The sequence below is a fragment of the Lissotriton helveticus genome, chromosome 5_1 (assembly GCF_964261635.1).
Source record: "Lissotriton helveticus chromosome 5_1, aLisHel1.1, whole genome shotgun sequence".
Taxonomy (NCBI): Eukaryota; Metazoa; Chordata; class Amphibia; order Caudata; family Salamandridae; genus Lissotriton; species Lissotriton helveticus.
In genome coordinates, this window is record NC_136065.1 from 721,555,331 (window position 1) to 721,578,520 (window position 23,190).

A 23,190-nucleotide genomic window follows, 5' to 3' on the forward strand; every position below is an offset into this window, starting at 1 on the left:
TGTGATTCAGTAGCTTAGGAATGCAGAGAAGGAGGGCTGGACTGATAACTAGAATCATAACATACTCTTGGCAGACTGGGAGGCAGAGCCAGGCCGGGCCGGGCACTGCGAGGCATGAAGTAAGTGAAGGGTCAGGGATACAGGTGGGGGCTGTATCGCTCCTCGGAGAGGGTTCAGGAAACAGGAGCTGAATCTGAGTCCGGGCCCTTTTGAGGCCTAGAAACGGGGACAATTCAATGAATTAACTTGCACACTGTAAAACGTGGCAACGTAGGTTTACATAGGCCTAATATTCGTTGTTTTCACGAGGACTGGGAACTGGCATACTAGAGATGGACACAACTGTAATTGCGTCATTAATTGATCAGAGGGGAATACATGCATATCGATCATGCACATATATCATAACATGGGGAACACGTAGGCACATACAACATGGCAAAATTTACTTTTCCACATTCCCTCCTTGTGCCCTACGTTTCCATCAGGAAACATCAATATTCATGATACCATCTATCTGTTCATATAGCATCATTTGTTCGTCTCGAATTGTCTTGGAACGGGATTTAGGACTAGGAATACAAGAGGTAGCACACATGCCACAAATCGCAGGGCCACATTGTATACAGAGGCAGCAACTGAATATGATCATTACTGCAATACCTAGAAATGACAATACTTTCCATCCCCAGGCAGATATAATACTCCAGAGCCAACTGGACCATGTCCAGGTGCCTGGATTCTGGTGTAACTGATGGGCAATTTTATGAAGTCTGGTTATAGCTGAATAAACAGACGGCGCGTTATTAGGAATGAAAATGCAGCAACTAGATCCGATGACTCTACATGCTCCTCCTCTATCGGCCAGTATGACGTCAAGAACGAGACGATTTTGGAGCACGACAAATCTCATAGCAGATTGCTCTTCAGTTAAGTTACCTAGAGCAGAAGTAGTCTCATTCACTACTGCTTCAAGGGTTCTGGTTAACCTACGTATTAACTTACTATTCTGGACAGGTCCTATAAAGAAGAAGAAACCTTTATTGAAATCTTGATATTGTTCTAGAGCAGTTTCAGTTTGATCGACAATTGGGGACTCGATCTCCCTTCTATGTCTGACGTGTACTAGATGTGTGTTTCTGTGATAATCAGATGGGGCTAGAAAAACTGGTGGCAGTAGGAAGGCAATGTAACATGTTCCATCCCAATCGAGGGGCAGACGAACATATGCGGTCTGACCACAAACAAAATAAGAATGACGTGAGGCTTTGAAAATAGATTTCCCACTGTCACTATACTCGACAGTAGTAGTACAATCACTATGTCCTACATGTGCGGAACCATTCTTTCTGACACATAATTCGCCTTTGACTGGTAGTACTGAAATAGCAGGCAAGTCTGGAGTAGTATCAGACTGAACATTCAGGACCATAAAATTCGAAGAATAATTACCTAAATTATAAACTTCATTTTCTAGATCTAACCCTGTTCTATGGGGGAGACCTTGCTTGTCTGGAAAACATGTTCTATTCAGAAGGGATATATCATTGGAGGATGACGTTAACGTGGACCATGCTCCACACGAACCATTATGTGAAAATGGATAAGGAAAGAGTGGCAGAACTCCCTTCAGTGTCTGGAAAGGGGGGAGTCGACCACACACCCAACAATTAGTGGCATTGCTGGTCTGGTGTGAATAGTGTAACATTCTAATAAATGTATTATTGCGCATAGCAAGACGATAGGATAGTTCGTGAGGAGGCAGATCACTAAATGTGTGCTCTACTGTAGCATTAGAAAACATATTTACATGTGAACTTGGAAAACATAAATGCAATGCATAACTTATGCAGGTAAACATTAAACTTAGAAACAATAAGAAACTTAGAAAAACGATACATCTGATAGAGTTTTGACTAACTCTCTCACTATGGGGGTCTATCTCATACATGTCAGGAACCTGTCTAACCGTTTCACCCGAGAGGGACTTAGACAATTAAACTGGCTGACTTATTTTACTAGACCGGAGTTTTAATTTATACTCCTGCTGCGGAGTTTTCTCTAACAGGGAGGGCTTGATTTCAAAGTCAGTAGCGGGACAGTCCTTGAGAATAGGGCAGTCTTTAGAATTTTGGCAGTCCTTAAAAATGTTCTTGGCAAATGTCTTTTCTCGGATTCCATGGAATTTCTTGATGTGGGACAGATGGACCCATCCCTTACGGCCCTCCAACTTCACGGCCGTACGGGTGGTCAGAAGAACAAGTCGTGGCTGCTTCCAGCGGGGCTCCAGCGGACTTGAACGATCAAAGTTCCTTACAAGTACCAGGTCCCCTGGTATGACCTCATGCGGTTTCACTTCAGTATTGTCTGGGAATGCAGCGGCAACCTGCGAACGACAAGAGTGTAGGGCAGACATCAAGGAAGCTAGGTAATCTGTCAGCATATTACTGGAAACATCTGTAATACTGCGGGGCCTAGGTGTACCCCACATATTTGGGGGGCAGCCGAATACGACCTCATAAGGGGACAGACCTGATCTGGAATGTGCAACCATCCTCATGAAGAATAAAGCAACTGGCAGGGCAACTAGCCAGTCTACACCTTTCTCTTTACATGTCTTAGCAATACGGAATTTCAGGGTCTGATTATGTCTCTCTACGAGACCGGCTGCTTCAGGATGGCGCACACAATGGAACTTCCACTGGTACCCTAACAGAAGGGAAACATGCTTCATGAGTTCAGAGGAGAATGGCTGGCCGTTATCAGAATACACGACCCTAGGGAGTCCATAACGGGGGAAAAATTCACGAACCAACTGCCTGGCAGTGGTCGCGGCGGTGTAATCTGGAACTGGATATGCTTCTGTCCACCTGGACAAAGCGCATACAACTACGAGGACATACTTGAAACCTCGACATCGCTCCATCTGAATATAATCCATCTGGAGGACTTCAAAAGGGTGGTCAGGAGGTTGGAATCCACCTTGTTCCACCGGGACACTTTTACCTGGATTGAACTGGCAACATATCATACAAGTACGGACTTTTTGCTTGGCTGCAGATCGTAAGTGCTTGTTGAACCAAAGGTTCTGGATACTGTCTAACATAGCTTTTTCTCCTAGATGTGCTGGACTATGTGCGGTATTAATAATGACTTGAACCATAGAGTCGGGGAGAAACCATGTGGCTTTTCCCTTCGTCACCCATCCCTGATCTGTCTGGACCCCTCCTTGTTCGGACCATTTCTTGATTTCTTCGGGAGTAGCATGTAACTGTATGTCTATGACATCTTGTGTAGGGTCCTTAACTGTCATACAAGTAGTCTGTTCTGGAGTGGATGTCTGTGTCTTGTTAACTGGAATGTCTGGTGTCTGAGCTGTAAGCTTGGCTGTTCGATCTGCTAGATCATTACCTTGGGTAATAATGTCAGTGACTTTCGTATGTGCCTTGCACTTCATGATAGCGATAGCTGTCGGTAAATGTATTGCATCTAACAGAGCTTGAATGAGGAGACCATGCTGAATCTTGGTTCCATGAGAAGTCATGAAACCTCTCTCCTGCCAGAGCACTCCGAAGTCGTGTACAACTCCGAATGCGTAACGTGAATCTGTATATATGTTTACTTTCAGGTTCTTGGCACGTATGCAGGCTTGGGTCAGAGCAACTAGCTCTGCTGCTTGAGCAGACAGGGTGTCAATACGGTGTGTTTCAATAACTTCGGTGTCAGTAGTCACTGCATACGCGGCTACTAGTTCTCCTGTACTTGTTCTCATACATGAACCATCCACATAAAGTGTGAGGTCGGGATTAGGTAATGCAATGTCTGTCAGGTCTTGTCTCGGCTTAGTCATAGTGTTTACAACTTCCACACAGTTATGTGTGGCAGGATTTGAAGTAACTGACGGTAACAGTGTAGCAGGATTTAGAATGTTGCAGCGTCTGATTTCTATGTGTGGCTGGAACAGTGTCAGTTCATAACCTGTTAAACGGGCAATTGTCAAGTGCTGAGTCTGTGTTCGGTTTAAAAGAACTTCCACGGAGTGTGGAACTTGTACTGTCAGGGAGTGTCCTAATACTATGGAATCACTTTGTCTGATAGCTAGAGCTGTGGCTGCAACTGACTTGAGGCACGCAGGCAGAGCCTGGGCTACTGGATCTAGTGTGCTCGAAAAATAAGCACAGGGCTTGTATTGTCCTGCTTGATCTTGTGTGAGAACAGATAATGCAGTACCATCACGTTCTGTGACAAAAAGTGTAAAAGGCTTACTGTAGTTCGATGTAGCTAGAACAGGTGCTTGGCATAAGGCTTTCTTTAATTCATTAAAAACAAGTGTATGTTCAGATGTCCAAGGGAGGACAGTCGATACGGCTGCCTCCTGTGTCGTTAACTGTATCAGTGGCTTAGCTAGAAATGCATACTGAGGAATCCATTGTCTGCAGTAAGAAGTGAGGCCAATAAAAGCTCGTACCTCCTTCTGTGTCTTGGGCTGTGGAAGACTCGCTATTAACTGGATACGGTCTGGTGTCAACTGCCTACCCCACTTGGACAGTAAGTGGCCTAAGTAGATCACTTGCTGGACACAGAATTGAAGCTTCGAAGGGGACACCTTGTGCCCCATCTCGGCTAGGAAATACAGGACTGTAAGTGACCCATGCTCGCAGTCACGTTCAGAACGGGCTGTGATCAATAGATCATCGACATACTGGAGCAGGGCAGTGTCAGTTGGCATGTGAATATTGTCTAGTTGTCTTTTAAGTGCTTGACTATAAATACTAGGACTTTCTGTGAAACCTTGAGGAGCTCGTGTGAATTTATAGCTCCTTCCATTTAAACAAAAACCAAAAAGGTACTGGCTATCTGGATGAATGGGGACACTGAAAAATGCGTTCTTGAGATCAATTACAGTAAAGAACGTGGCTTCAGAATCAATGGCTGTCAATAGGGAAGAAATATCTGGGACTACTGGATACTGGGGTATAATACATTTATTAAGTTCTCGAAGGTCAATCACTAATCGATATACTGGAGGTGCATTTGGATCAGTACGTTTCATGACTGGAATGATAGGAGAATTACATACATTGGAGTCAGTTTCTACAACCACTCCTTGAGAAATGAGCTCATCAATAATTTTGGATAAGGCTGCTACAGCCTCAGGTGGCAATCTGTACTGTCTGATTCGTGGCAAGACTATACCTTGCTTGAGAGTCACACGATGGGGTGTGATTTGCATAAATCCTACATCAGTTGGACCTTGCGCCCATAAATGCTGCGGTACATTTGACAATCTTGGATCAAAATCTCGTAATACATAGTGACCTTTGAAGTCACGCAAAAACAAACGTATTCCTTCTGGGGAACAGCAAATTACTGCACCTAATTCTTTCAATGTTTTAATGCCTAATACATTTTCTGGACATGACTTCGTAAGCAACAGATCAGTAGTTCGGGACAATGGACCAACTTCTAGAGAAACTGGCTTTGAAATCTCGTTCACAATAGGCTTTCCTGAAAATCCAAGGGAAACATTTCTAGAGCCTGAGAGCGGAGCCCCTGGAACCTCGTCATGACTGATAGTAGTCCTACTTGCCCCTGTATCAATCAAAAACTTTCTGTCTTTCCCTAATACTTGACTGTGTACATAGGGACCCTCTTGATCTACAGGTATCTCGATGAGAGGCAAGCCTACCTCCCTCTCTAGGCTGTTTCATGAATACTGTTGATACTCTGGATACTCTGACTGAGCATACTGGTACATTTGCTGTGTAACATGCTGTGTTGCAGCAATAGGCTGCGGTGCTGGAACTGTCTGTTGTGCATTCTGTGGTGACTGAGAAGTCTGTGAAACTTGTTCTTGCCTAGGCGGACGTGGTCTTTCTTTAGTCTTACCAGTTGCTATGTTGTGTTTCAGAACTGCACACTCGTTTATAAAATGACCTGGCTGTTTACAATAATTGCATGTCCCTTTAACGGGAGCTGCAGGATGACTGGCTTGATTCGGACCCCTCTTCTGGCTGTCTTGTGGAACAGATTGTGGTACTAGTACTTTCATTTTCGTATCTTTCATACGTCTCTTTTCGTGTTCTTGCTCTTCCCTGATTCTATTCTGGTGATACTGGAGCATTTGAAGCATTTGTGACGGGGTATTAGCTTGCCAGGTACTTTCGACTTTCAAAACTCGATTTTTAACTTGTGGACTTGAATTCTCGACTAGTTTAGTAACAAAAAGATGAGGGTATGACTCGCTACCTGTTTTCAGACCACTGTTAATAATAAAGCATTTCTCGAATCTAGAATAAAAATCACTAGTATCTTCATCTTGTTTCTGTTTGCATGCTGAGATTGCATCCCAATCTTCCTTTTTCGTGGCTAGTAACCTTGGCAAGACTTGAATCAATAACTCTGGTAATTCTTTACATTTCTCCCCAAGACCGGTACCTGGTACTCGTATTTTATCTTCAGCTTCTAGAACTGCCCAATCTATCTTTTTCTCTCCCACCTCCCATTCTTTTTCCTTGAGTTTTTCATATACCCCTGCGGGCAACAGGACTTTTAGCATTTTAATGATATCTGGATACGTGTATTCTCCCATACGGAGCATGTCTTTTAATTCTCGATGGAACCCTGCTGGATCTTTATCGTGACAGGGAATTAACTTTTTCATCTCTAAGAGTTCCATCTTTGTGATAGGGGTGTAAACAAATACTCGTTGCATTTCACCACCCTCTGTCCTAACTGGGTGTACTTCTCGTAACGGATGCTGTCTATCTATGTAGAATGGTTTACTTTCTGGAGGTGAGACATGAACAAAATGCGGATTCAGGAACGTTCTATATTTGTGGCGCTGTTCTAGAATGATACTAATTAAATCGGTACCTAAACCTCTCCATCTATATTGGAGTAACTCGTTCAGAACATCATGTAACGGACCTGGATCAGAATGTTGTCCCTCATACAGTGTAATGAGGTGCTGGATCATATACATACCCACCAGTCGCTGCTCGGCTGGGGGCAGTTTCAGAAACATTTGTGCCACTATTTCGTCTGGAAAAGTGGTAGAATCAGTAGTCCATCGGACTGCTGATCGGGCTAGTTCTTGTTCATGCATGGTACTAAGTTCACTATAACCGATTCGTGATTTCAGAATGTGATCGGTAGCTTGAAATACTTGTTCAAGAGAACCTTGTTCTGGTGCTGGAGGAGGGAAAACTTTCTTGTTTTCTAGGCGTGAATGTCGGTCGGGAAGTCTAGATTTACCTACATACGCTATTCTGGTGGGATTCTCGTCGTCTACCTCTTCAGTAGAAGAGTCGTCTTCTTTCTCGCTTACTTGTGCTGCTTTGCGTTTCTCGTGTAACCTTATTATTTCCTTATGAATTTTCTTGTACATACTCTCTATACTACCTAGTGTCTCGTGTCTTCCCTCGGCTATATTATCACTCCACCTTGTCAGGACTCTCATTTCGGTCGGATCTTTAGTCGGACAATCTTGTTCCCTTACTAAACAATTAATTAGAAACTTTAATAACATGAACTGGGTCTCAGCTTTCCTGAGAGACATGATTTCGCCAATACTTTCTGGATCTTCTCCTGTACGGATGAAGCGATATACTCTGTCTAGATCTTCTTTCATATTCGGTAGGGTGTCCAAATACTCGGTCACCCGTCTTACGCGCAATGAATATATAACCATATTATCATCGCCTGGGACTGGATCATAACGGCATTCGGTAAGAGCTCGTTTGATATCTGCAACGGACTGCTGTTTGGGCGTACGCTGTAACGCACGTTCATGTAATTCGACCAACGTTACACGTTTGTGTGGCGGCGGGGTACCAGGAGGACCTCCCCCCGCGGCCCCTAAACTAGAATCGTCGACTGGTACTATTCGTGCTGGGAGAGTGACCGAAGTAGCGGGTACTTGTACTACGGGCTGGACCGGGGGTACCGTAACAGGTGCTGTAACAGGTGCCCCGGTGGCTGGAGGAACAGGAATTACATTATTTACAGGAGCTGGTGGAGCAGGATTTGCATATTCTGGGACTGTGTCGTCCAAATAGGACGAGAGAAAAATATCAGCTGCGGTCTGTTTGTGACGTAGCTTAATCGGAACTAATGGCGGCGGAAAATTACATGGTGCTTCCGGGGTTGCTTTTGGCAAGCCCTCGGCAAGAAGAGGATACATACCCTTAATAAGGGCATTTCTCTGTCTGTCTGACTGTTCAGCTTTAACTCGTTCACCTATTTCGATTAATTCCCTTTCTTGGGCTCTTTCTGAGGATTCCCTACTTAATTCCGACTTTCTGATTTCTTTTTCGGTTCTTTTATGAGATTCTTTGCGCCATAACTCGATGGCATCTTTCTGGGACTGTCTGGATTTCTTTTTCCATAATACTTCTTCTACTCGCATGATGCACTCGGCATCCCATGTACCTGATACAGGCCATCTATATTTCTCTTCTAGATCTTTAGTATACTCGACCCATAAGTCTAGATATAATATGGCACTTATGCCATGCTTATGATACATAAAATGACCTGGACTGTCCCTAGGCGGGACAGGAACTGCTTCTTCGAGCAGACCTTTTCTAGTTCTTAACTGACGTAACTTCGAGAACAGAGGCATAACTGGACTGGAGTCTAGACACAATACAATACACAATGAACACAATAATAACTGTAATACGAATCATTCATACCACGACATTGAAAACACATGAAATAACATTTAAAATAACAGTTCGGACAGAATATTACCTGAAATACTGAAAACAGAACACAAGAATTTCTCGAGAACAGAACAGACTGGACTGACTAGATGTACTGCTAAAACAGTACGAAAACTTACCGGTCTCATACAGAGACACGTCAGGACCCGCATCCACCTAGGTGGACACTTCGTGTTGGATCTGTGTACCCAAACCCACGGACCAGAGACAAATTAATTGACCCTGTCTAGATACTACCCCAGCAACGGTACTCACCGGGCAGCAAGAACGGAAGGCCTCGGACTGGACTGGACTGCTACGACGACGGACGGACGAACTTCGGACTTCAGTTACAGGTGGGCCTCCGGATACCTCGGACCTTGGACTCTCGGCTTGGGCTCTGGTCGGGACTCGCCGCGTTCCTCCACCGCCTCGTCTGGACGCTGGACCGCCGCCTCCGTCTCCTCCGTGGGCCTGAGGGATACTTGAAGCAGAAATATCTGCACGGTATGGTTCCGTCACGGCTGCAGAGGATCAGGGGGCCTGCGTGGCTTCTCCGGCGCGTGGGGAAAGGGCAAGTCCCTATTCGGGCGCCATTATGTGGTAAATAAATAATTAATTACCGGTTCTATTTTTGACTATAATTCAATAAAAGGTTAGCTCAATAAATAAGAGTCAAGATACGAGGTAGCTGAAGTTGACAGGCTTTAATTAATCATAAAAGGACAGGAACAGGACAGCCTGCATGGGAATAGGATGGCAGCTGCCGGGGGCAGGATCTGGGAGCATAAGGGATAACTTTTAATAACAGTGCACAATATATATAGTTAAACAAAATACATTACATTCAATGCAGGGGGCGTAGCAGTAGGCGTGGTTTGTAGCAGTCGCGAAAGATAAGGCATAAAGTGGGTGTAACAAGAGGCGTGTACAGGGCGTATACATAGACATGTGATACAAACGTAACAGAATATGTCATAAAAAGGGGCAGAAACCTGGAGGGGGCTACCTGAGCAGCTGGGACCTTTAACCTAGTGGTGCGCGCAAACTGGCAATGACGTGTTACCAGGAGAACTGGGGGCTATGACTTCTGCACTAGAAGAGGAGACGAAGGTCTGGAGTGTCAGAGCGACATGTACCTAGGCATATCTAGTATCTGGTGTTTATAGTACATGTTGATAGAATCCAAAAGTTATCAGGGTAAAGGCTAACAGACACTAAGACTGGTGCATGCATTATTCTAAATGTATTGCATGTGCGAGGAATATTAATACAGTATTTCTCTTACATGGAGGCATAAAGGCTAGACCATGACGGAAACTATTGATGTGATTCAGTAGCTTAGGAATGCAGAGAAGGAGGGCTGGACTGATAACTAGAATCATAACATACTCTTGGCAGACTGGGAGGCAGAGCCAGGCCGGGCCGGGCACTGCGAGGCATGAAGTAAGTGAAGGGTCAGGGATACAGGTGGGGGCTGTATCGCTCCTCGGAGAGGGTTCAGGAAACAGGAGCTGAATCTGAGTCCGGGCCCTTTTGAGGCCTAGAAACGGGGACAATTCAATGAATTAACTTGCACACTGTAAAACGTGGCAACGTAGGTTTACATAGGCCTAATATTCGTTGTTTTCACGAGGACTGGGAACTGGCATACTAGAGATGGACACAACTGTAATTGCGTCATTAATTGATCAGAGGGGAATACATGCATATCGATCATGCACATATATCATAACATGGGGAACACGTAGGCACATACAACATGGCAAAATTTACTTTTCCACATTGTGAGGGATTGAAATGTAGGACCCCCCCTCACCCCCAAACCCGTTTTGGGTGATTCCTTGATGTGTGCGGCTCCGGACAGGCATCTGTTGTTTGCAGTTCGATGGACGGTCTCTTCGGCTGAACGTGTGCTGCCCCCGGAGGGGTGGTGCACGGAGCCCCATGCATCTCCGGGTTCCTGCCCCCTAGGGGGACTAGGGAGCCAGGCAAGATCGGACCCAGGAGCCGGGGGAGGAAGGAGGGGGAAGCAACTCCGGATCCTCGTCGCATGTTCAGGTCCAGACGCTCCAGTCTGGTCCGGCGCCTTTGGAGAAGCCGAGTGCTGCAGCAGGGGGAGCATTGGGCCGGGGGGCGTCATGGGGGCTGCTCTGCCAGCCCCGGGGCCAGGCACGGCGGCGTTGCTGGGACCGACGTGGGGCAGAGCGCAGGTACTGCTGGGATCTCCTGGGGGCACCGTGGAAGCCCCGCGGAGACCCCTGGGGGGTGGACAGGGGACACCTCTGAAACCGACAATGGAGACACGTCTGCGACCCCCGAGGGGCTGGACGGAGGGGCTGCAGCGAGCCCGGAGGACACTCGGACAGGACGGTGACCTGCTGCCTCTTCCAGGACAACTCTCCCTCGAGTCCCCGCACCCCGGTATCCCCCCAGTCTCCCGCCATGGGATCCCCACGGTCCCCCGTCCCGCCCGACCCTGAACTGAAAGCAGTCACCTACTTGCTTCTCAAGCGCTTACGGAGCCTCGAGGCGCTGCTGGAGGCCGTGGAATCCAAAGGAGCTATGGTAGGGGGCTGTGGCCCGCTGCCCCCGAGCTGCAGGTGGGGGGCTTGCCCGCCTCCCCCCAGTGGCTACTCTGCAAGCTCTTCAGCTGGCCCGATATTCAGCGCCCTACCGAGCTCAAGGCGCTATTGGGCTGTCAGAATTTCGGGAGGTCGGAGGACAGTGCCTGCTGCAACCCCTACCACTACAGTCGTCTGTGCGTGCCAGGTGAGCTGGTGACGGGGTGGGTGTTGTGGGGGAGAGGGATGTGGTTGGGGGCAGTGTTGTGGGAGGTAATGTAGTGTTGATTCGTTTCACAGTCCATACTTCTGATGGTGGGCAGTGTAGTGTGTCTCTGGAGTAGTGATGAGCCACTGTGTCCCTGAGCAGCGGGAGGGGGGTCGGGAAGGCTTCCTCCATTGGCGGGCACACGGAGAACGGGAGGGGGGACGGGCACACGGAGAGCGGGAGGGGGGACGGCGGGAGGGGGGACACGGAGGAAGGCAGGACCACACGGAGAACGGGAGGGGGGACGGCGGGAGGAGGGACACGGAGGAAGGCAGGACAGCAGCAAGCACTCACCAGAGGTCGGGGCAAATGATAAAATGAAAGGCGGCCCAAAAAAAAAATCACACAACACGCCCCCAGCCGCATGACGTGTCCAAAGGGGCTGGATGAGAAAAACATCCAAGGAACGCCCACGAGTCGCCTCGAAGGATGACGGACGCCTCTGTTTGCCAATGAGGTGTGGCGCCGCGGCCAGGGCGACTGACGCTGGAATCTGGGGACCACGGTTCGATCCCCGGCTCCGGCGGCAGGTTAGCCCAGCACCATGTGACTCTGGGCAATAGCTCGCTTAATCTTCCCGACGGCCCCCAGCGCCTAGAGACCCTTACGGGTGATTGTGCGCTTTACAAATGTGGACTTTACTTTACTTTTTTTTATGGAGCTAGCCAATGGGAAACAGAGGCAGTCCGAACATCCATACTGTTGACAAAAGTTTTCGATCTGGGAGGGGCACTTTGTGCCCTCGCCAGGTCGAAACCTAAAAATGACATCCAACATAAAGGACATACGTAACAATTATATGTACAACAATGTCGTGCCATTCAGTTTTGTTTCTCAGTCCTTTCTTACGCTTGGTGCTCTGAGAAACGTTCTTGTGCACTTGCGTAGTCAGAAACATTCAGGTTGGTGCCAAAATATAGTGTCATTCCTTCATACACCTATTAAAAACAAACCTAATCTCCCAATGCCATGCCCAGTAAAGTGTCAGCATGCACGTTCATTGGTGCCTATGCTGCTTGCGTGGTCACATGCACCTTTCTCGGACACCCCAAGGAGGATTTGAGGTTCAGAAAAAGATACTAAGTCATATGGTAAAATCTTTGAGCAAGATAAACCCACTTGATGTTTACAACATGCATTCCATGATGGTCGTCCTTAAATTGTGCCTAGGTCCTGGTCTGCTGCGTCCATAGACTATCACTGGCACTAGTGCTTTTGGTTCTATTTTTACTTAAAACTTTAAACATTCTTATTTCTGGTTTCGTCAAATTCGATTTTTGCAATTTTGGCGTCTTTTCGTTTATTACGTCTTACTAAATTTTTCTGATTTGACTTGGCATTTTTAATGTTTGATGTTTTTCCTATATTGTTATTTTAGTATGGCATAATTACTGTACACATTGTCCTATGTTAAGCTTCTCTGATCTGTGCCATAGCCACCAGGTGGTTGATCTCTGGTTAATTTTATGACTTTACTGCAAGTGACTTTGGGTCTCTCCCTGACAAGTTAGTGTCTTTATTCCTTGAGGTGGGCAACTGTCCACCCCAAATAATAATCCACTTTTTACAGAGCGTGTGTTTTTTCATAAAAAAAATGTATAAGCTTTCGACTATATAAATCTTTAAAGCAATTTTACACAGGATTTAGGGCTTTCGACTTTATAAATCATTTGACGCAATTTCTGACAGGTGTTAGGAATGCCCAAAAAAACTTGCAGGACGGATATAGCTATTTTATGGGTCCCCTCGTGTGGCTTTTCTTGTGGTGCTGTACAGAGCGTACCAACGTGCATTATACCAAACAACGTTACTTATTTTTTTTACAGTGAATTTAAATGTTGTAATTGCTTAGTGTGTACTGTGAAAAGTGTGTGAAGTGCACCATAACGCTGTAGTGCATAGTTTTCGTTCAAGGCTTTTGCATACTCATAAACCGTTTAACTGTGGCAGCAAAAGGGAATATCACATCCCAGACTGCATTTTAGAACATAGTTCACGAAGTTGAAGTTATGCTTGGTATTTGCAATACACCAATGCAATTACGACTAAGTCTCCATTGTAGAAAGCATAGTTTCCTACTACTTGCCCAACAAACAATTGCTTCTTTTTAGCGATGAACGAATCCCTTGTATTTATAAAGGTCAGAAAAGCTGAGAGCATGATATTTGCAGCCAGTTTACATGTAACACTGTCAGGGCGAGTCCATACCAAAAGGTTTTCTTGCTCTTTTGCAGTGCTCTTAAAGCTACAGGCATTATTTCCCCCATGTTAACAGTTTCTGTGTCATTTTCCTTTTTGTCTCTCTGCATTCTTTGAAACACGTAGATCTGGAGCCAGGACAAATAGAAACAGGTATTCAACCACTTTTGGTAGACGGTGTTTTTGTTCATGGAGAGATACACATTGATGACTGTTGCAGGACACACATTCTTATGACCTGGCATTCTTTTTAACATGTTAGATGAATGGAAGTCATCTTCCAATGTTGACTCTAACGGAGATGCTCAGCCAACAACTTTAACCACAAAGGGGTATCGAAGCGTGCGTCCAAATCTTCCTCCTGAAGGCAAGCTCCTGGTAAGCATTTTTACATTGCTTTGTTTGGAATTATAAGAAGTGTTTCTATATATCATTGGCGCCTGGGCAAAACATTGTATAAGTAAATTTCCAAACTAATTTACCAAAAGGGAGTAAAACGTGAATATCAGTAACAAGTACAGCTTGTAGGATTGCTTGTTCCTTTATGGTTATTTTTTTCTGGCGAATAGAAGCTACAGAGCACCAGGTACAATGTGAGTGGTTTAGACTGATGTCATTTGCCGAGCACTTTATGGAACTATAATGTGAAACAGTAAAAAGCTGCAACTTTTATTAGACAGCTACATAAAATTAAAAACCATACTGACTGGCTGTATTCAATTCATCTGTAGTTAGTGAATTGGAGAATATGGACAGTGATCTGATTAACTTTTATCTAGGGTCAAGAAGTTGGGTATTTCAGCACTGGTTTCTAATTAAATCTAATGTCATACTATTTTTCAGAATAGTAAACACTGTTAATGTCAATGGAATACTGCAGCCTGTGGGCGAAGGGTGGCCCGAATTACGGTTATGGTGCACTTTCAGACTATTACGTCACTCACAGCATTGGTTTCCACCATCATCAAGGTGGCTGATCTTCATAGAGCATGCCCCTTGGAATGAGCCATGCCTGCCACTACAACTGGCTCTGTAGCACATTTCCTGATCAGTAACTGGGATGGTCCTATTTATAGTTGTGTGCCATCAGCCTACGTGTGGGGTCTGGTCAGATCCATGACAGAGCAGTGTTTTATACAAGGGCATGAGTTGGGTAGGACAGTCACAAAAATGTAGAGCACACTTAACAGGACATAAACTCCAGTTCAATTTACATATGATCACTTCCTAAGGTGTTACACTAATTTCTATTAGCGTATTATGATTCACTGTTTACATGTATTTAACTGTAATAAGCTGTTGTTTGAATCATTTATTTTTATACTTCTTCTTTTATTCCAATTGGTGTCTTTTATAGCTTTTATGACACGAGTTGTTGAAATAAAGCTTTTACAACCATTTATATTCCTGCAAAACCATATCCCCCTTTCGCTCCTAATACAATTTAAGGTATTTCCACATTGTTTGACTCACAGTCTAAATATGAACCAACAACATATCTGATTCTATTTTTGCCGTTACAGTTTTTTAACAACATTTAGGACGATTTAAAGGGTGTTCTTAGGGAGAGATGGTCACGTGCATGCATTAACTAGATATGAGCAGCAGGAGCAAGTGACGTATGCTGTTTTCAGCCAGAATTGCCATCTTTTAATAACAATGAGATTATACTGAAAATTGAATCTTCTAATGCTAGTGTTTAAGAAACTGTGGCAATTCTTTTACAGAATATCCCTTTTTGTATGATTAGCAATTCATTTACATATCTCTTCTCTTTTGAAAATTTCTATCATTTAGGTTTTCAGAATACATGTTAAAACACATCTTTGATTACCCATATCCATTTTCACCACTATTAGAAGGCAGAATTATGATCACTCAATTTTAATAATTTGCACCACCCAATCATAAAATATTCAGCAAAAAGTGCTAGACCCAATCAATGTTCTAGCTGTACAGCCGTGACATGATCATAATTCATAAATAACTTACTTTCATTTTACATTCTGCTAATGAATAACTTTCCAAAAAAAGAAAAATTATTAGTAAGGTAGTATCTTAGAAAAACAGACAACTATAAGAGAGAAAAGCTGATTAAAAAAAAATCCAGCTGCTGGTTTTTTACAATTTTACAAAGGGTTCATCATCACAGTTTTCTATCCGTCCCTCTAAGCACAGATAAAGGACTAGGTGTATATGTTTATCGAAATAAGCAGTTATATCTTGATAACTTGGGCTAGTGGTGCTTTGCTAAGCACTGCAATTATTTTTGACTTACTGATTCCTCAGCAATTTATTGAGCCTTGCAGTGGGGATGATGCCTTTTGTGGCTTCACTTGATACCATGAAACAGATTTTGTAGGTGAAACCGAAAACCTTGTTCTGATCAATATAAAATGTTTAACTAATGAAGGCAATTGATTAATTCTTTTGAATAAATAGAACGTTTGAAAATATGTATTTCACTTTTCTCAAACAAGTAATACTACTACCGTTTTAGCACCCCTGAAAGTAAAAATCATGTACACAAATATGCAGGATGGGTTTACAAGATACAGCTCACCACTGCAGCATTTATTTCAACATTACCTTAGGGGATAGGGATGCTGCATATACTTAACTGCTCTGTACCCGAACACCCTAGATATATAATTGGCGACCCAGGTATATAAAACCAAAAGAAAAACAGTCTATGGGATGAACTCATTTGCACCCTAGTATGCTAGTGCCGGCACACTTGATGGATTGTATTAGGTTCATAGCAATAAAAGAAGTAAATCGGTGATGTGATGTTAAATATTAACTGACTCATACTGAATCATGGTGAAAAACGCTGTTAATAACCTCAGGCAAAATGCTGTTACTATCCCCAATGACATGGTAAAAAGGGGTACAAGGAAATTTTGTAAGTAGTGCAATTCCAACTTTAAGAAAGAGAGAAATAAATTGCACGATGACTTAAAAAATGAGATTAAAATAAACCAACACTTCACTCCTCTAATTTTCGAGTTCTTTCTTACACAGTTTAGACTATCAGTTAACTTCACTAGTTACCAGCTGAGTCAAATCCGTATTTTCATTACAAAAAATGCGTTTCCGGGTCTTTCTTCTTTAGTACAGTTTACAAAGAATGCAGACCCATGAATTCGGCTGGTAATTCCATTTACTGATCCTTCAAGTCACAATTTTTTTTCTTTTTCCCTGTTTCTGAGAGTTATAAATGCATTTGTGTTTATTCTAAATTGAACACTACATAAATAGGTACATATTGAAAATACACAACGAACAGCATGGGCTCTAGAACAGAAACCACTAAAATAATAAAAAAAAACATGGATTTTATCAGTACGCACAATACACCTTTATTGTGGCCACACAAGAGGACTGAACATTTCCATAAAGAATATACCAAACAAAAATGAAGTAGACGGCAAACATTGTCATGCTGCCGTAACAGGTTCTGGAACTCTCTACCTCCATACCAAGACTGAATGGGCTGGATTGGCCTAATTTTCCATAGTTCATCCTGTGCCAGAAAAAGCGCATTCTTTTTTTTTAACTGATCTTCATTACAGTCAGTAAAGTTGAATGCAACCCATAAATTATCTTTGTCACAACACCACTGTTGCATGTTCATATCTGTGATTCAGAGAAGAAAGAGAATGTCAGGATAATGACATATTAAGTGTACTAACAGCCACAGGTGACATTGTGCCTAAAGATCAAGTGGAAAAACAACCCCTCACTCCCTCCAGGCTCCAGCAACACGAAACCCCTATCCCCCACCCCCTAACCCCTCCAACTATTGACCCCATTGAAATGCAAAGACTTCTGCCTCAGGCTGTTGATCTATGCGCTATAATTCTCTGCTGGACTTTGATTATAAAACCAATTGCTTTAATACAGGTAAAGGCCATCATCTGTGACCATACATATTAGAGAGGTTCACCTTCTATGGTGGTTTGTCATCAGTTTTAATGTCCTGAATTTAGTACTAGCTTAAGTCTAGGTGCTTCAGCTATCTGGTGGGCACTAGCACCCATCTCTGCTCAGGCAAATGTATGTAAGTCTGATTTCCACCCATTGAGACCTGGAGTCATCAGATATCTCAGTTCACAGAAATTTGCCATTTTGCGAGGACCAGTGCAAGATCTACCAATTTACTATTCGATTTGCTGCCTTGGGTCGTAGCGTAAGTCACAGCAGACATACCCAGGGCACATTCATGTTTGATTCACCAGTCCATTTCGAAGTGCTTTTTGTGACATCTGCCTACCAAGGTCTAAGCACCTCTAGGACCGCACCATGTGTCCTAAGACAGCCCTCCCTACACTACACACACTACACCTGGGGCATAAAAGTACTTTATCCGGATACATGGCCTGCAGGCGCCCCAGAGTCAGGTGTGTACGATGGACGTCCCTAACCTGTAGAGGCTTCAACTGAGCATTTTGAGAAACCTGCCTACCATGTTGCAGACACGAACCCACCACAATTTGTTAACTCTCCCCCCTGGTCTTTGTTCCATTTTGTTCCTTAAGGACATCCAATCTTTAACCCTGGGGGCAGGGTCGGATTGGTAACGCGGGCACTCTGGAACTGGCCGAAGGTCCGGTAGCCGAGTTCTAGCTGTGGTCTGCTTTTTTGGGCAGCCTGGGGGCTGTCTGTGCTTTTAGAATGCCGCCAGTGGCCCAGTGGGTGCCTGAGTGGCCTTTCTAGAGGCAGAATGGGGGGAGGTATCACTCCCTTTCTCCCGCCGGGCCGGCCCATTAATGTATGCTGATTGTTCGGGGGCAGGGGGCTTGAGCAGGAGTGGTCTCACTTACATTCATGTGTGGCTCAGCAGTATGAACTAATCTGATCATTTTTTTTTATCTATGTGAAGTTAATAAAACTTGCCCCCCACCCCCTTTATTTTCATAAAACTTCACTGAAGCAGTGTTTTGCGTAAAGGCAATACGCAAATGTGGGCCACATTCTTTGGTGTGCCTGCACCAATTTTTGCTTCCAATCCAACCCTGACTGGTGGCCCTTATGGCCTTATATGCAACAGTAATAAAACATTCGCTCGTCCCCCAAATGTAAAGGATCGTTGTCAGTGTATAATCCTCTGGTTCCACCCCAGGTAAGCATGATTACTTTGGACAATGCTGCATAGTTTAAGAATTGCTCAAACGTTCCTTCATAGGCAGTATGTATCTCCTCAAAGGCCATGAGGGTACCCAAATTGTAGAGCTCACCTATCAAGGTTATACCAGCTCTGGCGCGAAGTGATCTGTTTGCAATTTTGGTAGAGAGACAAATCTTTGGAGCACCCAGAGTGGGATCTCGGTCGCTGACGGGGTGCCTACAGCTCTACACTTTAAGTAGCAATTCCAATTATATTTTGCCACTTGAAGCATGTTGAGACAACGTGAACAGTTTTTGAGGGTTTAGAACATATTCCTTAATGTCTTAATGATGTCATATTCAAGTCATGTTCCATAGCCTAACCAACTTGACACACGCTGGAGTTGCGCTGCCAGATAATGGATGGGGGGGGGGGAGTACATAGTTGTGTACATGCATTACAAACTGGCAATTCTGGGAGATGCAGGGGCATGCTAAATTCTCCTTCCCATTCCATTTCATGTGCAGTGTAGCCATCTAGATCCCTCAGCAGTGCACTTCAGGTACCATTCACTAAAGGAAGTTAGGAAAATGAACAAGATTTAGAGCTGGATGTAGGGATAACGGAACATATGTGGAGCTCGACTGATCAAGATACAAGTTGGATTGTATTCATCTTTTCAAATTAGACAGATAAATGATGCAATACATTTTACAACTCAAATTATCATTCATTTGTGGTTCCCTTTCGAGGGTAAGATTGGGTATAAGTGATTTTTAAAAGTTAAGTGATGGTAAGCAGTTTGAGAATTACACCAAAATCAAACTAGAATTAACATTTGTGGAATGAGGAAAGTACACAAATTCTGAACAAACGTGTACAATAAAAATGTCACCGGAAAAATAAATTGCACCATCAACAAAAATACCAGGAGCATTTTCTGTTGGAATTTATAGGAGAAGCAAACAAATTAAAATGCACTTTTCTATACACTGGTTTACTTGTCCCTGAATATTATAGAAGTGTTTTACGGAGAATCGACTTCCAAATACCCGGAAACAAGATAAAATCAGTGTTTAAATAAAACTATCACCCAAGCACCACCAATCTAGTTTACCACAACTGTAAATTAACTATATCAACATGTTTTAATCATCCATTGGACTCTCCTAGAAGTTGGGCATTTTCGCCAAGAGCTATCTAAAGATGTGTGACAGTGGTAATATATGTTTATTTTTATGTTTATATGCAGTGGTTGAGGTTCTGTATGAAACATAGGGGAGTGATTTACACAATGTATAAGTTATGTGGTATAATGCATTTGTTCATACTGCACCTTTTGTATATGAGCATTTCTTTTAGAGTATTATAACACTATTTATTTTCGAGCAAGAAACAATGAACGTCATTTGTATAGTAGTCTCTGATGTGATGAGCATAAGACTTTCCAAAAGACTGATTACATCTTATTTGTCTCTGTTTGTATAAATATGTACCGACATAAATCATGGGGTTTCCGGTTATTTTTGTTGTGAAGACAATCACAATGCTGCTGTCACTAGCAAGACAACAGCATTGTGATTGGTCCGAGTGGCCTGTTTGGTCGCTCAGACAGTGCCTTGGAGCCTTGGGACTGTTTTCCACCTGGCTGTGCAACACTGCCAAGTGGAGAAATGCTAAGCGCACATGAATGTTTAGCATGCCCAAGATGGCCGGCCAAGTTGTCATGCGCACTTATGGTGCACCAAACACTCCTTCTCCCTGTGACCCTAGCTCCGCCCACCTGAACTTGGCCTCGTAGCCATTACAAAAAATAAAATGATAATAACGCTATTATCATTTTATTTTTTATTTTTCCACTCCTCTGAGAGCAGTAAGGCGACGCTTCTCTACCTTAGCGTTGGAACCGCCACTGAATTACAGCCAGCTTAGTCTCATCGAAAAGGTTAGAGACATTAAACTGAGAGTTGAGTGATGAGGGTGTACGTCTACCATGTGATCATGAGTCAAAGGCGCTCATTACCAATGCTCCTATAATCCTGCCCGGATTGGCAATTGGCAACGAGAGTTACTGGCCCTGTCGGAATTGCAAGTATTGCTGGAAAACCACTGCTTTGTGGTGTTTTATCTGCAGATTTGACCTCCTGGCTGCAGTCGAGCCTTTGAGGGAATACCAGGCAAAAACATGTGGGAATCAGCACTGTCCATGAGATTTCCGCATGTTTTTCGCCCAAAACTCATAATTTATTTTATTTTCCTGCATCTAGAATTATCAGACACCAGGTAACAGTACTCCTGGGTCGTAAAAATAACACGAATTATTAAGGGAACTCGAGATGAGGGCCAACCTATTTTAATTAAGCAGCTGATCTTGTGATTAAGACTCGAAGTTTTCTTTCATTATCTCAGTTTTACACATAATATTGATTTCGAAAGCATATTCTTCCCGGTCTCTATTTATTTCTAAAAGCAGAAATATACCGAAGTACGATTTTCTTTCGGGTGTCGCTCTGTATTGCCATGCAATCCTGCTGTCCATAGCTATGCATATTTACTGCAAGAAATGTTAAAAAATAAAGAAAGACGATTTGCTAATGACTCTTAAGTAGCCCCAGAGGTGCCGATGTACAGTACCACAACGTTCAAGTTTTCAGCTCAGTCTGTTTTATTGTGTGACTACTTTGGTACAAAAAAAAGCCTACATACATCTAAGTGTGAGCGTGTAATTAGTTGTTAAAGGTGGCTCTATACTAGCTGCAACTTCATTGTTTGATCTTAATTACAGATGAAGTCCAATAAAAGGAGAACAATTACTACGGTCAAAGTACTTATGGAAATGCAACAAAAAATAAATACCGTACAGTTGTGATCGCTACGTGTGATTTGTTGCATTTGCGGAGCCCTATAGAAAAGATGTTTTCAAATATGGCTGCCCTGGAGTTGTACACTGATGATGTTTATACATTGCGATCATACGAAGTGTATGCTAATTTTTTGGGGGGAGGGTTTGCTTCTGCTACCACTTTTCAAGGTGGCGGCTTCCTTGTTTCCTCCATTTCAGGGATTGAGACTCATACCATGGATACCTGTGATCAAATTCTCCTTGCACACATTTGAGTCAGTTATGTTATGTTATGTTAACTAAAATTTCTTGAGCGCACAGCTGCCCCAGCTAAGGGGCGTCCCGGCGCTATACCTGAAAAAGTAACATAACCAACAGATCAGCAGAGACGCAGCTAATACGACAAGGGAAAAAGATGCGTCTTAACAGCTTTCCTAAAAGCAAAGAGGGTGTCTAGAGAGCGAATGTGGACAGGAAGGGTATTCCACAATTTGGCGGCCATCACCCTAAATGAGCGGCCCCCCAATCTACATTTTTGGAACCGTGGGACAAGTGCCAAATCTAGGCCAGCAGAGCGAAGGTTTCACGATGGAATGTACAAACTCAGAAGATTCTGAAGGATGACAGGAGTATCAGTTTTCAAAATTTTGTACGCGAAACACAGACTCTTGAACTCTACACGTCTGATTACGGGTAACCAGTGTAATTTGCAGATTGTAGTGCGAGCAGAACAGAAGCGAGGCAGCCCAACCAAGGCACGTGCAGCCGCATTCTGTACTCGTTGGAATCGTTGGACTTCGGCCTGGTTCGCACCCAAAAGCAATGAGCTAGCGTAGTCCAGCCTAGATAGTACGCTGGCTTGGATCACCATCTGACGCGTTGGGGCATCGAAAAATCTAAGGATCGGCCTTAGACCTCTCAAGATGCCAAAGCACGTAGATGCCACCTTCTTAGTGTGATACGCAAAAGTCAGTTTAGAGTCCAGCCAGACACCAAGATTTTTTAATTCTGAAATGGGTTTAGGTGGCGGTCCCAACTCCTCAGGCCACCAGTTGTCACCCCACAGATCAGGATGTTTTCCCAAAACCATTACCTCCGTTTTGAGGGCGCTAAGCTGTAAACAGTTGAGCGTTAGCCAACTAGCAACAGCCCTCAAACCAGCCGCAAAGTTCAATGCAGTCTGGTTAGAGTCCCCATTAAGGGCTACCGCCAACTGGGTATCGTCGGCGTAAGATACCATAGTGAGACCCCAGCTCTTCGCAACTTCAGCCAACGGTTGGACATAAAGATTGAAGAGCGTGGGGCTCAACGCCGACCCTTGTGGGACTCCTTGGGTGATGGCATGGGACTTAGATCTGAAAGGTGGCGCTACCACCTGAAAGGATCGCTCCGAGAGGAACGACCGGAACCAATCAAGCGCCCTGCCTGTGATGCCGGCTTCACCCAGCCTGCGGACCAGGATGGTATGAGATACAGTGTCAAATGCGGCACTGAGGTCC

The 23,190-nt window shown here is 44.1% G+C and overlaps 1 protein-coding gene and 1 pseudogene across 41 annotated transcripts in view; both read left to right on the top strand.

Annotated features, from left to right (window-relative positions):
- The window catches only part of SORBS1 (sorbin and SH3 domain containing 1), a 1,860,906-nt gene that overhangs the window by 1,348,098 nt on the left and 489,618 nt on the right, over window positions 1–23,190 (top strand). For 40 of the 41 annotated variants that reach the window (XM_078643144.1, XM_078643174.1, XM_078643143.1 and 37 more), the window contains one exon: window positions 14,002–14,117. The exons of the other annotated variant lie outside the window; for it this stretch is intronic. In XM_078643144.1, coding sequence (XP_078499270.1) covers window positions 14,002–14,117 — 116 coding nt within the window. The remainder of the gene's footprint in view (window positions 1–14,001; window positions 14,118–23,190) is intronic. 41 annotated transcript variants of the gene reach the window in all.
- On the top strand, window positions 10,651–11,554 carry LOC144756467 (mothers against decapentaplegic homolog 6-like; annotated as a pseudogene).